The sequence below is a fragment of the Haemorhous mexicanus genome, chromosome 6 (genome assembly GCF_027477595.1).
Source record: "Haemorhous mexicanus isolate bHaeMex1 chromosome 6, bHaeMex1.pri, whole genome shotgun sequence".
Taxonomy (NCBI): Eukaryota; Metazoa; Chordata; class Aves; order Passeriformes; family Fringillidae; genus Haemorhous; species Haemorhous mexicanus.
The window spans coordinates 4,069,660-4,081,786 of record NC_082346.1 but is presented as its reverse complement, the minus strand read 5'-3'; the positions used below and the strand labels follow the sequence as shown (position 1 = coordinate 4,081,786).

At 44.8% G+C, this 12,127-nt stretch overlaps 1 protein-coding gene across 2 annotated transcripts in view; it reads right to left on the bottom strand.

The window, feature by feature from the left end:
• The window catches only part of CSTF3 (cleavage stimulation factor subunit 3), a 48,149-nt gene extending 44,223 nt beyond the window's left edge, over positions 1–3,926 (bottom strand). For both annotated transcript variants that reach the window (XM_059848322.1, XM_059848323.1), the window contains exon 1: positions 3,721–3,926. In XM_059848322.1, the coding sequence (XP_059704305.1) occupies positions 3,721–3,750 (30 nt within the window). In that variant the 5' untranslated portion in view covers positions 3,751–3,926. The remainder of the gene's footprint in view (positions 1–3,720) is intronic.
• Between the last annotated feature and the right edge of the window lie 8,201 nt (positions 3,927–12,127).

Below are 12,127 nucleotides of genomic sequence, written 5' to 3'. Positions count from 1 at the left end.
CATGCAGAAACTTTCATGCTGTACCACATCAAACAGACACAAGACAAAGAGAGGAAGGAATTAAATGGACAAAAGTACCAGAACAAACTGGTTTTGAGGTATTTTCTATAGTCACAGACACAATACAGACATATTTTTTCCCACAGCTTAGTCTTAGACCAGATCCATATTCATGTAACATAAAAAATGCATCTCGGGGGTAGTATCTTAGAAACACTAACTGGGAGTGTGAAATGCATGTTCTATCCTTGAAAGATTGGAAGGCAACTAATGCAGAGGCAAAGCAAATGCTATATGATTTTCAGATGAAGGTGATGCCTGGCAAGTATTTATAAAGTGGGGGTGAAAAAGTGCGGAATTTAGGTTTTGTTACCATGCACATGAAACAAGCACCATGAATGAAATGAAACTAGATGTGTACAAAGAGGACCACAAAAATGTCAAGACATCCACAGGTGCAAGCTCTGATGGGCTCTTTGTAACCCTGACCCATCAGGCTGGGAAGAGCCTGTCATGGAATTTTCTGGCAAACAGTGGCAGATGCAGCAGCCTTTGAGTCTACAAAAGTGCATTTCTGTGATACAGACAGGGCTGAGTGGTTGGTATTCCAGAAACTGACCCTGGAAATTCTGGTTTGTTAAACATCATGGAGGCCTCGCCAGAGGGGCCTGACAGATTTTAAATCCTCACAATTCAGCTGGTTCTTCAGGACTAATTTGGGCCATTTAACACAGAGCAAGAATTTAAAATACACTCCAAGAGTTGCAGCTGCATTGTATTTCTTTGTCCTCCTGCTCCAGCTTGTTCTAGAGTAACATAATGAGGAAATAACCTACGTAACACAGATTAGGCTCCTGATCCACACAGTGGGCTGCCCAAAAACTCCTGGAGCTAAGCTTGGCCTAAAGGTGGTAAAGCCACATTTCAACTGCACTGCATCTGGTACAATAAAGCCTCCTAAAGCCCACCTGTGTCTTAAACCTTACACCCCCTTTTCCCTCCCTCTCTTCCTACAATCAGCACTCCACTCTGTTCTTCCTTCCTGCACCACCACAGCTCTGTACTTGTGGCAGACAGCATGGCAATTTATTATACACTGGGCTGCTTTTTGGCAGTGCCTTCCAAAAGCTGGGATCTGGGAATCAAGATGCAGAACCCCCTGCCCGAGAGTGGGCTCTGCCTTGTCAAGGTTTCTCACTCTCACATTTTTACATCTAATGCACAGCACAGATGCAAATTAACTGTGCAGTCCCCGTTTCACACTGATCCCTGTATAGCATCCCAAACCTCAGAGCTGGGAGCAGCAGATGAAACCTGAAACAGGGAAGGCAGCTGCAAACCCAGCTCTGCCCAGCCTCAGTTTCTACAGCAAGGCACATCCAGAACCCTCAGAACCGTGTGCAGGTAAGCTCCAGGGCTGGCAGCCAGCCCCAGGCTGGCCTACAGCAGCTGCAGTGTGGGTGCCCCAGGCACCAGGCTCTGCTGCTCCTCCCTCCAGGGCCCTGGATTGGGATCCCTCAAGCCGTGTCAGGCTCCCTGCAGGGACTGAGTGGGAGCCTCTGTGCTGAAAGCTCCATGGCAGCATTGCTAAAGACACTGGGAGCTGGATGTGGCCTGTGGCAACAGAGTCAGAAACACAAGTCTGCCAGCTGAGAAAAAAGCTGTTACTGAAAGTGAAGAACACAGATGGAAGGGAGGTAATTGACCACAACAAAATTAGACTTTTAGGAAATCAGAATCCAGAGGACTTCATCAGGAGAATGGGGCAATATAAATTAAAAAAAAAAAATTAACCCAACCTATATGAGCAGGTTTTTTAATTTGAAGTGCACCCAACATGAACACAGAAATAATAATGGGCAAAAAAAGGAACCTTATTATGGCCCAAAGGCCAAGTCACAGGTTGGACTACGTGCTTAACACAGGCTGCAAATAACAATTTACAGGTTTGGGAATGCTAAACCCCTCTGAGATGTAGCATTACAGTATTACAGCTACCACTTTTATGCAGTATACAGACAGTAACTCCACCTTTTGCTTATCAAATTCTGCCTTGCAAGAGAATATAAAGACTAAAGTCAGCGTGGTTGAAGTTAAATAGTTACACTTTACAAGCTATAGAAACACACATGTCCTTCTAACAAACAGCTGAATTAAGCCATGAAACATCAATGTATTCTTGAAAACATTCTGGAGTGGGGAGATGAGATCTGGAACATGCCACACACCAGCATTAACAAAACTTCGCTGTGGCACATTCTAACTTCTCTGCAGCCATGCATCTCATGATGAAGGGAACCATTCTGAAGAATGCTCAAATATACTCCAAGTACACTGACCAGCCTGAGCAACTCGGAGCACACAGGGAATTTTGGGACATTACCCTAACGAGGCAGAACCTGAGTATTTTACACTCTGAGCATTACATTTCCTACACCCACCCCATCCACCAAAACAGTGATATAAGATTTACACTCCACTCTTTAGGGGTACAGGCCCAGACACACAGAAATTCACCGGCTTTGTAAGAAACTAACATTCTACAAAGAAAAAGCCACTTCAAGAAGCACTACGGCATCAGCTTGATTTTAAGTATTTCTAAAGGCTACACTGGCCACTAAGACACGTGACTGTTATCAATAACTCTTCCCTCAATCAGGAATTTTCATCCTCACCCCTCCAATTTATACCGATTTTAAATATAATCCCAACTACTAAAAAAAGCCATTTTGGAGAAACTCTGCCAGGAAGTCAGAAATCGTTCATAGTAACACTAGATTTAAAAAAGTGACATACAACACCTTGGTAGCTCCCAATAAATGAAGAGATTAGAGAAAATCGTAGCGTATTAAAAAAAAAAAAAAAAAAAAAAAAAAAGAAGCCAAACGAACCAAGCCAAATTCCAATAGCTAAAACTGCAGCTATTTCACAGAATCCCAGAAGGATAAGGTTTGGAAGGGACCTCTGGAGATCCCCTAGTCCAACCCTCCTGCCCAGGCGACGTCACCTGCTGGAGTGGGTTACACAGGAATGCGTCCAGGCGGGTTTTGGATGCGTCCCGAGAGGGAGACTCCGCGCCCTCCCTGGGCAGCCGTCCCAGTGCTCTGCAAGGCTGAACGTAAAGAAGTTCTTCCTCATGCTGAGGTGGCACTTCTGGGGTTTTAGTTTAGTTCCCTACTAAATGCAACGAGCGCTGTACTACAAAGAAGACCCTTTATCAAATAAACTCGTGTTTATCGTTTCTAGTTTAAGGATTAAGCGTATTTTAGCAATGCTTTATTCTAGAAGCAGATGGTGTCGTTAGAGGCCATCTCCATTGAACGCCTGAATTCGGCCAACGTTCGCTTTACATAACACCGTAAAACTGCCTCTGTAAACAGCCTGTCCGGGCTGCAATTTTCTCCCCAAGTGTGCTGCGTTCAGCGACCACGACCGAGCGAGACCACAACCGGGCCGCCCATTGTCCAGCTCGGCCCAAGCCGGGAAGGCGAGGGCTGAGAGCCGGAGCTCCCGGCGCGTCACCGCCCGGGCCGGGCCGTGCTCCGCTCCCCGCCTGCCTACGGGGCACACGGAGCTCCTTCCGACGAACGGCAGGGCAGGTGAGCCCCGGCCGAGCTCAGGGCCGCGCTCCGCTGGGCCCCGCCGCACGCCCGCCCTCGCCGAGCCCACACCGCCCCGCTCCCTCAGGGCGCGGCCTGTGCTCACCCGGCCCCGGCTCACCTGGTCGCCGGCAGTTCCCTCTCCGGACATGGCGCGTTCAAACCGGGCTGGGGCGCGGGGCCCCCAGCGGGTTAAAGTTCCTTAAAAACGTTCGTCCGGCCACAGCCGCCGCGCCCGGAGAGCGGCAGCGAGAGAGCGGCAAAATGGCGGCGCAACCTCCGGCCCGGGGGCGGGGGAGCGGGGCTGGCGGGAGGAAGTGCGTCATCGCGGCGCGCGGGGGCGGCAGGAAGGGGCGGGGCGGTACGGTACGCTAAGGGCGGGAGGCCGCGCTGAGGAGGCGCTTCCTCTTCGCGCTCTTCTTTCTCATCCCGCTCCTTTTCTTCTTTACCCTGCCCTTTCCCTGTCCCTTCCTTCCCTCGCCACGTTGTGGGGACAGAGCTGGCTCCCCGCAGCCGCTCCCGCCCCACATGGGTAGGATGGAGCCGCGATGCCTGGCCCGGTCCTGAGGGTGGCCGCGAGAGCCGCTGTCGCCGCGCTCATGGCGCCCGCCAGAGGGACGGAGGGAGCTGCGGGAGTTTAGTAACTTCCAGCCGGTGTTTTGCCTTCGCTGAGGCAGCGCCAGAGGCGGCTGCCAGCCGCAGAGCCGTCCCTTGCACCTCACAAGAGGTTTTGCCAATCGAGGCAAGTTCAGAACACAGGCTGAGATCGCGGTCACAAAAGATGTCAAAGGCACAGGAGGGAGCTCCCCCTAAAGCTACTTAATTTTGTTTATTAAATACCCACCAGCCAGAGAAAAGGGCCTTGAGTCCGCCACTGCAGGGAAACTCTGCTATATGAAAAAAAAAAAAAAAAAATCTGGGAGGAGGCTTGGCACGTACCAAGGTGATTTAGCTGCCTTCACAACAGCAGTGTAAGTGATCTTAAAATTGTGTAATACAGAAGTACATGAAGTAACTCGGTGTTAGTACTGGGGTTTCCTTTCTGCCTCATCTTCCAGAAGTCACTGTCTTAAACCACAGAAATGTGTGGCAGTGGGACATAAGGAAAACAAAATATGCAACCTTCTGAAGCTTCACGTGGGAAAAATAAAGGGAGCAGAGAGTGGAGAGCTACTTGAATAATTGTGCAGTAATGTTTCTCAGAATTTTGATTCTTCAAAAGTGTAATACAAACGTGTCTTGGCTGATAAGCTGTTCTGTCCTTGGAGAACAGGGACTTTGTGATATGAGCCTAATCTGTTGAAAATATTTGAGAAATAAATACAACTCCTACTCAAAGACCCTGCAGTTTTCCAAGTCATTCTTGTAATGTTTTTCCACTTCCTATACAGGAACTATTTCCTTCAAAGTAATTGCTTGAAGCAATGCTGGTAAAACTTCTAATTAGACAACACTTGTGTTATTCCAGGGCTGCAGAGTGTCAGCTGCCTCCCTGACCTGGCTGAATCTCTTTTTTTTTCTGGTTCTTCAGGTTCCCATTTTGTTGTGAATGTCAGGGCTCCCAGCCTGAGGTAACTGGGGCAGCGAGGACATGATTACAGGCCTGGAAGGGCTGCACTTCAATTTTGGGGTGGTTTGTGATATCAAACAGGAGGATGTTGTTGATGCCTGCTGTGCTGTGGTGATTCATGCTCAGCTCAGTCATTGATGTGGAACTTAATGAATTAACAAGGAAACTGTGTGGGTTATACTGCTCTGGGAGGGAATGGGGCAGAAATCAAAAATTCAGAGCTGCTCAGGAATTAAAGGCTGCTGTACCTACAGGGAGTTGGAATTGGAAGAAAATGAGACCTTAAATAGATGTTGAACCTTGAAGGCTACCAGGCCAAGATCTTGGTGAACTGTAAGCAAAGCAAATTTGAAAGGAAATTGCTTTCAGAGAGCTGGGGCAGTGCTTATCAAACAGACCTGACATACCTGTCTTCCAAGGCATTCAGGCAGCTTATTTTTAATGCTGGTTATGAAATCATGGGTTTTGTGCAACTAAAACCACTAAAAACATTGTTTGCAACCTTATTCTCAGAAGGAAACAGACACAGGTGTAATTATGTTGATTGTGTCTGCTCAGTGCTGGAGAGACAGTTGAAGGCCCTCAGATTTGAGCTGCCCTGTTAATTTCTCTGTGTCAGTGCTGAATCTCACCAGAGTGCAGAGGATGCTGAAGAGTGTCACCAGTGTCACCACACTTGTTGGAGGCTGTGGGTTGTCTCCCCTCCTCTGAGATGGATTTCAGACACAGGGTGAAAGGTAAGGACCTGAAAACTGACAGACCCCATCCTGCTCTTGGCCAGGGGCGTGGTGGGGCCTGGTGTTTGCTCAGCTGAGACTTCTGCAGTGCCTGGGACCCCTACAGAATCCATAATCACCCCTTTGGTGTTTCTGAATTGACAACACCGTGGGGATTCTGTGAACTGAAAAAGAGAAAGCAGCCTAAATTTACATTCTCATAGGTCATAATTAAGAATGAATCCTTCCATCCTTCTGATGAATAAGTCCATTCTTCTGATGGATCAATCCAGACTGGTGTTGTTCCCCATTTGACCTCCAGTGAGCTGGATCTCACTAATCAGGTGCATCAATGAGGGAGGAGGCAAAACCCAAACAGGCTTTGCTGAGTTTGTTTTCTTGGGCTCTGCACTGGCACTGCTGGGGTTTGTAGTCAAGAAGGAAGGAAGCATCTGGGGGAGATTTGGGTGGTGAGGAGGAGAAGGAAGCAATAGGGTTGAAAAGAGTGTAGAAATTTAGTGTATAAGCTAGAAAACAAAGCTGAATGGACCCGTGAACAGCTAGGGTGATCAGTAGAAGATAATTACAGCAGATTACATAGTTGCAGTAATGTATTTTAATAGTGTAATAAGATGTTAAAATTCGGGGTTGAATTTTAGCCTCATCACCATCAATTAATTTGCTTGAATTGCCTATCACTTAATGCTACTTATTACAGTATTGCCTCATTTATTTTTTGTAAGCAGCTTTTTCAGTTTTTCTAAGGAAAGTATAAATAATCATCATGTCAACTAAATCCTGTTCTGTTTTCAATGCAGAATTCTTTCCCAGTGCAAGTGGTTGTTGCCTTTTTGTAACACTTCTTGTTGTTTTGGAGCATTATTAGTATTCATCAATGTTTATTTATATTGCCTTGTGGATTCTTTGGAAAATTTACCATAATGAAATTAAATCTGAAGCTGGATTTGTGTGCATCTCTCTCTCTCTCTCTCTCTGGTCAAAGCTGTATTTTAAGGATGAAACACTAAGGAGTGAGCATAGAGCAGTAAATTGTTTAAGCCAACAACTGGGTGTCCTCATGGGCAGGGTAACAGTGTTTTTTCCCCCTGAGATTTGTGGTCAGATATTTATGGATGTACCCTTTTGAGTGTACATACAGTGGGTCTAAGACATCCCAAATGCTTTGTGTGTACAGTCTGTGAGCAGATCAGCTCCCCAGGATGGGCACCCTCAGCCCCACATGCCCAGCAGCCATTCCTGCCTGTCCACGGCCAGGCTGCAACAGCGTCCAAGGCTCTGAAAATCGCCGGGAGGCCAACACCCACCAGCTCTGCCCAGCCCAAATTCACAGGCAGAAAAAGAGTAGAAATCTAGAAAACCTCAAATTACACAACAGAGTTTAAAAAAACAGCACACAGAACACCCCGAACCAAAACAACAACAACAACAACAAAAAAACACCAAGCCAGTATCAACAACAACAACAAAAGAAAACCAGCTGAAAAATTCTATTCTGGGTGAAAGTGGAGTCCAAATGAAGCCTTGCAGCTGGAGGGAGAAAGATGAGGTAATGTATACAAATAGCAGCGCAGTTCACTGATTGCAATGTTCTCAAACTTTTGAGTGTTTGTAACCTAAGTATTTTTGAAGTCGTGAAGATGCTCTAACGACCACGAGCATGTTCACACGTGTTCCTGTGGCTTGTGGCTGTCGGGCTGTGGCCGCTCGGTGTCCCGGCGCTGTGACTCACCCGGGAGGTGGCAGACAAACACCGCCGCGGCTCGGCTGGAAGGGGAGCGAGGGGACGAGCTGCACGTACCTGGCAGCCACCCAGCAGGGAAAATAGCACGGCACCAACTCAGGGGGTTTTATGTCTGGATTACAGGATTTTTTCCTGCCACATGGCTGTCGGACATCACGAGTGTCTTTCTGTGAATCCTGCTGTCGAATCACAGCTTGCAAAGATGAATTATTTTTAAAGTGTTTTAACTTTACCTTATTTTAGGAAAAAGTCACGCACATTTTGGGTGTGAGGGTTTTAACAGTTAATAAGAAGGGCAGAAAGTAGCAGCATATGGAAGAAAAATAGAGTCATCAAGGGATGATTGGAAATCAAAGAGGGAACTTGCCAGTAGGCAGCATAGAGATCATCCAACAAATAAAAGGGAGAACAAAATTAGGTGGGGCAGAACATACTTACTTGTAATTGGTTTTATGCTTTTGCATACCAGCATTTAGCCTCAGGTGTTTTCTAGTGTATGCTTGCTTACTCTGGTTGCAAATACACAGACAAAGCCCTGTAAAAAACATAGTGCTGATTGCAGTTATTTCTCACTTAAAGCCAGTGATACAAAATTAGTGTTCATTGTGATTAGTGGATATAGTACTTCCAAAAAATGCTACTGATTAACAATAAATGATTGACTATCTAAGCATAATGTTGCTTGCACTCAAATACCTTCTACTTAGCTGAATAATCCAATCAACATAAGATGATGTGTAAGAGTCAGTTTATAAGACATTACATGCTGTTCATTTTCATAATGTACTGGAGAACATGAACACAGAACATCACAGGTTTCCACCTCGGGGTGTTTTGGGCAGAACTCTTGTTTTCTTGAACACAAGTTGTCCACAGCCAGGAAGCTCACCCTGCCCACATAAATCCTACCTGTGCAAGCACTGTGTTTGTGCAGCCTGGAGAAATAGGAAAGGTGGAACTGGCCACCCGGTCCACCTGTAATGGGGGTGGGGAGGTTGCTATGCAACTTTAGTATTTGATGTTTTGCTTGAAAGCTCAGCTCCAGGAAACAAGGGTTTACATAAGAATCAATCTTTCTTCTAAGTTTGTTTCCTTCTATTATGAAACAAAGCTTGTTTGTGTGATTCAAGTACATCACAAGCTCCCTGAAACCTGGAAGCAATGTGAAAGAAACCAAAGTTTGGGATTGTTTCAATCTCCTTATTTTAAGGCAAACTTAATGTAAAAACCGTGGAAATGCCAGTGTAATGGCATAGTAACCACCCCCTCCTCCTGCATTCATGGTGTACAGCTTGATCCACAAGATACCCCTTGCTTCAGTTCATCTTCAAAACCCATGGTGACTGTGCTGTATGTCCCACCTTAATCTACATTTATGTCTCTAATGCCATTATTGTTCTCAAAGCTAATTTTGAAGAAGTTACTGATATTCCTGACCTCTGTGTGAATCTCCTGCACTGCTGATGTCACCTCACCCAGACCTGCACGTGAAATCCCAGCTCCCTACGAGTTTGTGTGAATTTACCTTGACAGATTGCATGCACTTTGAATTAAGGACTGTGTTTTCATATTTATCTCTAAAGCATCTGGCTACCATGGTGATCACACCAGACAAGCAGACAGATACACTTGTGCTTAATGGTAACTGCAGTGCTGGGGTCCTTTCCTGTAGGAAGCTGGGATTCATGTTAACAGAGCTGTCTTCTCTAGTTAAACAGTGACTCCAAGTTTTCTTGTGTGTCATTTTTTTAGTAAATTAATAAGGACACAAAGCTAAGGAGGTGCTTTTATGTTCTGTTTATTGGCTAAGCTTATACTGCATTTGAACCTGTAATGATACCTCAGCCCAATCATCGCGTGCTATACTAGAATTTGCTTTGTTGTATTTCTGAAATAGTATAACTCTGCACTTTGAAATCTCATGTAAGAGAAATGTCTCAGCCTAAATATAAAAAAAAGCACCCTTCAGGTCAACAGTCTGAAAAGTATTGCCTCTTCCAGGCAGCCTAATTATGTATTGATTGTACTTAAATCTTGCATTACAGTTCATTTCATGTTACATGCGTGCATTTGTTATTTTTTTTCCTTGTGTTGTTTTGACAGTTTTTAAATAATAATACATGGTTGAGTGTTTACTCTGGAACAGCCATTTCATTTTATTAGCATAGAGAGGGCAATGAGGCAGAAAGGGGAATGTAATGCTTATATATTAGTTAGTACTTGTTCCACGTAGCATCTTTCCAAAGACTGGGGACAATTCCTGGGGAAATGACTCAAAATGTAATGATCCTGCAGTGATTTAACATGAAAAAATGAGGTGCCTTGGATTCTTATTATATTTGTTTGCTCCTTGACCAGAAATGATGTGTCTTTATTTCTCATCATTCAGACCTTCCGTTGTCACTCTCATTGCAGTTGTTTGTCTTGGTTTTGTTCCTTGGAGCAAAGAACTAGAGCTGCTTTATATCAGAAGTATGCATCCATTATATGAAAAACAGATTTTCAGTGCAAATTTGGTCGAAAATGAATGAATCCCACAACTTTCCTTTTTTTTTTTCCCTCCTTTTTTCCCCCCTGTAATTCGTTAGAAACCATGAGCACAGAAGGACGAGTGTCCTTTGGAAGTGCCATCCACTCAGACATGACAGTAGTTTTGGGAACACTGTCAACACTAATTACCTTGTAAATCCAGGCGCCCATTGCAAGAACTGCAGCTTTCCCAGTTACAAACATATTGCCGGGAGATTTGGAGCAATTAAGCAGCAATTGTTCTTACAGGATGGGAAAAACAAGGCTCTGGGCTGTAGTTTGGATGCTGAAAGGACCAGGGCACTTTCTCCCAACGCCCCATGCGGCATGGGAAGCTCTGGAGCCGCTGTGGCTCCATCTCCCAGATGTGCTTTCTGCGGAGTGCGCTCCCGTCCCTGGTTCTGTTCCCCAGAACCAAGGCGGTCCGTGGGCTGGGCCAGTGCAGTCTGACAAAGCTGCTGCTGATGCTTTTGTGCCGTTTCTGAAACTCCCGTTGCTGTCTCCTGGCAGAAATGCTGCGTGTCCAAAGCGCAGCAGGTCTCTAATTCGGGAGGACAGTCTCAGTTTCTAACTTTGCTATGAGAGGAATAGTGGATTTGTCTTTACAAACAAGCTGTGGGTCTGCTGGTAGATAAACCAGCACTGGGAGATAAAAGAAACAGTGAGAAGGATTTCACTGATTGATGAATGGAAAAAGATATTTGCTTTTACAAATAAACTTTAGGTTTGCTGATAAATGAAATTAGACATTGAAAGATGAAAGAAACAATGGGAAAGGAAAACCCCTAAATTCCATATCAATTAAAAATTAAAAGGGAGGGCTATACATTAGAGGGAAATCTTCGGTATCAGGTGTATCAGGAAGTCTGTACCTCTCAAGTACCTCAGCCAATGGGGAAAGAGAGAAGGGAAATGTGGCTGGGAAATTGGGATAAAAAGGAGGCTGCGCCTTCCAAAAATTCGAGAGATCCCAGGGGAATGCCCCATGGCCTCTCCCTTTATTGGAATAAAGTAAAAGGACTCCTCTGTCTCCTTTTTGGGCATAAACCTCTGGTGTTTGTGGATTAATTTTCTTGACACTACTATTAAGAAATTCTTTCCAGGAGCCTCCTTTATTTCGTGATCCCCGAGATGAATAAAGAAGTTATTCCTTAATTTCTTGAGGGTGCAGTCAAGAAATAACCGTGTGCTGCGGTCCTGTGTGAGCAGGAATTCTTGGGATACAGAGCCGGGCTGCTGTTAGTGTGTGTGCTGGTGAGATCGGGGCATGGCAGCAGCGAGGAAAGCAGCACCAGGGGCGTGGTGTTATCGAAGGATGTCTGAAAGGTGGTGAAAAACAGGGGCAAATTTCTCCTTGGTTTAGAAAATGAAGACAATGTTAAGGCGGTATGAGTGAGCTGATAACTGTGGGCATGTGATAGACCAACCATTTACTATTTATACATAAAACCATACAGCAATTACAAAAAAATATGACCAAACTCAAAATTAAAAAAACATCATTAAATAGTCTGTTTAGTTAACTAAACCATACACCATTATTAAAAAAACTTTTAAAAATAAACCGTAATTATAATAATATTTATACCTCATCTACTTGAAGTTACTGCTGTGTTCAGATAATAAAGACACTGTTAAGGGAGTATAAGTGAGCTGCTAACTGTGGGCATGTGATAGACTGAAGGATGGCACCTTTCCAACCATTCACTATCTATACATGAAAACATACAGCAATTACAAAAAAATATTACCCAACTCAAAATTAAAAAAAATCATAATTAATCTGTTTAGTTAACTAAACCATACACCATTATTAAAAAAACTCTAAAAAATAAACCGTAATTATCATAATAGTTATACCTCATCTACTTGAAGTTACTGCTTGGTTCAGATAATGAAGACAATGTTAAGGCAGTGTGGTAAGTGAGCTGATGACTGTGCCTGTGTGATA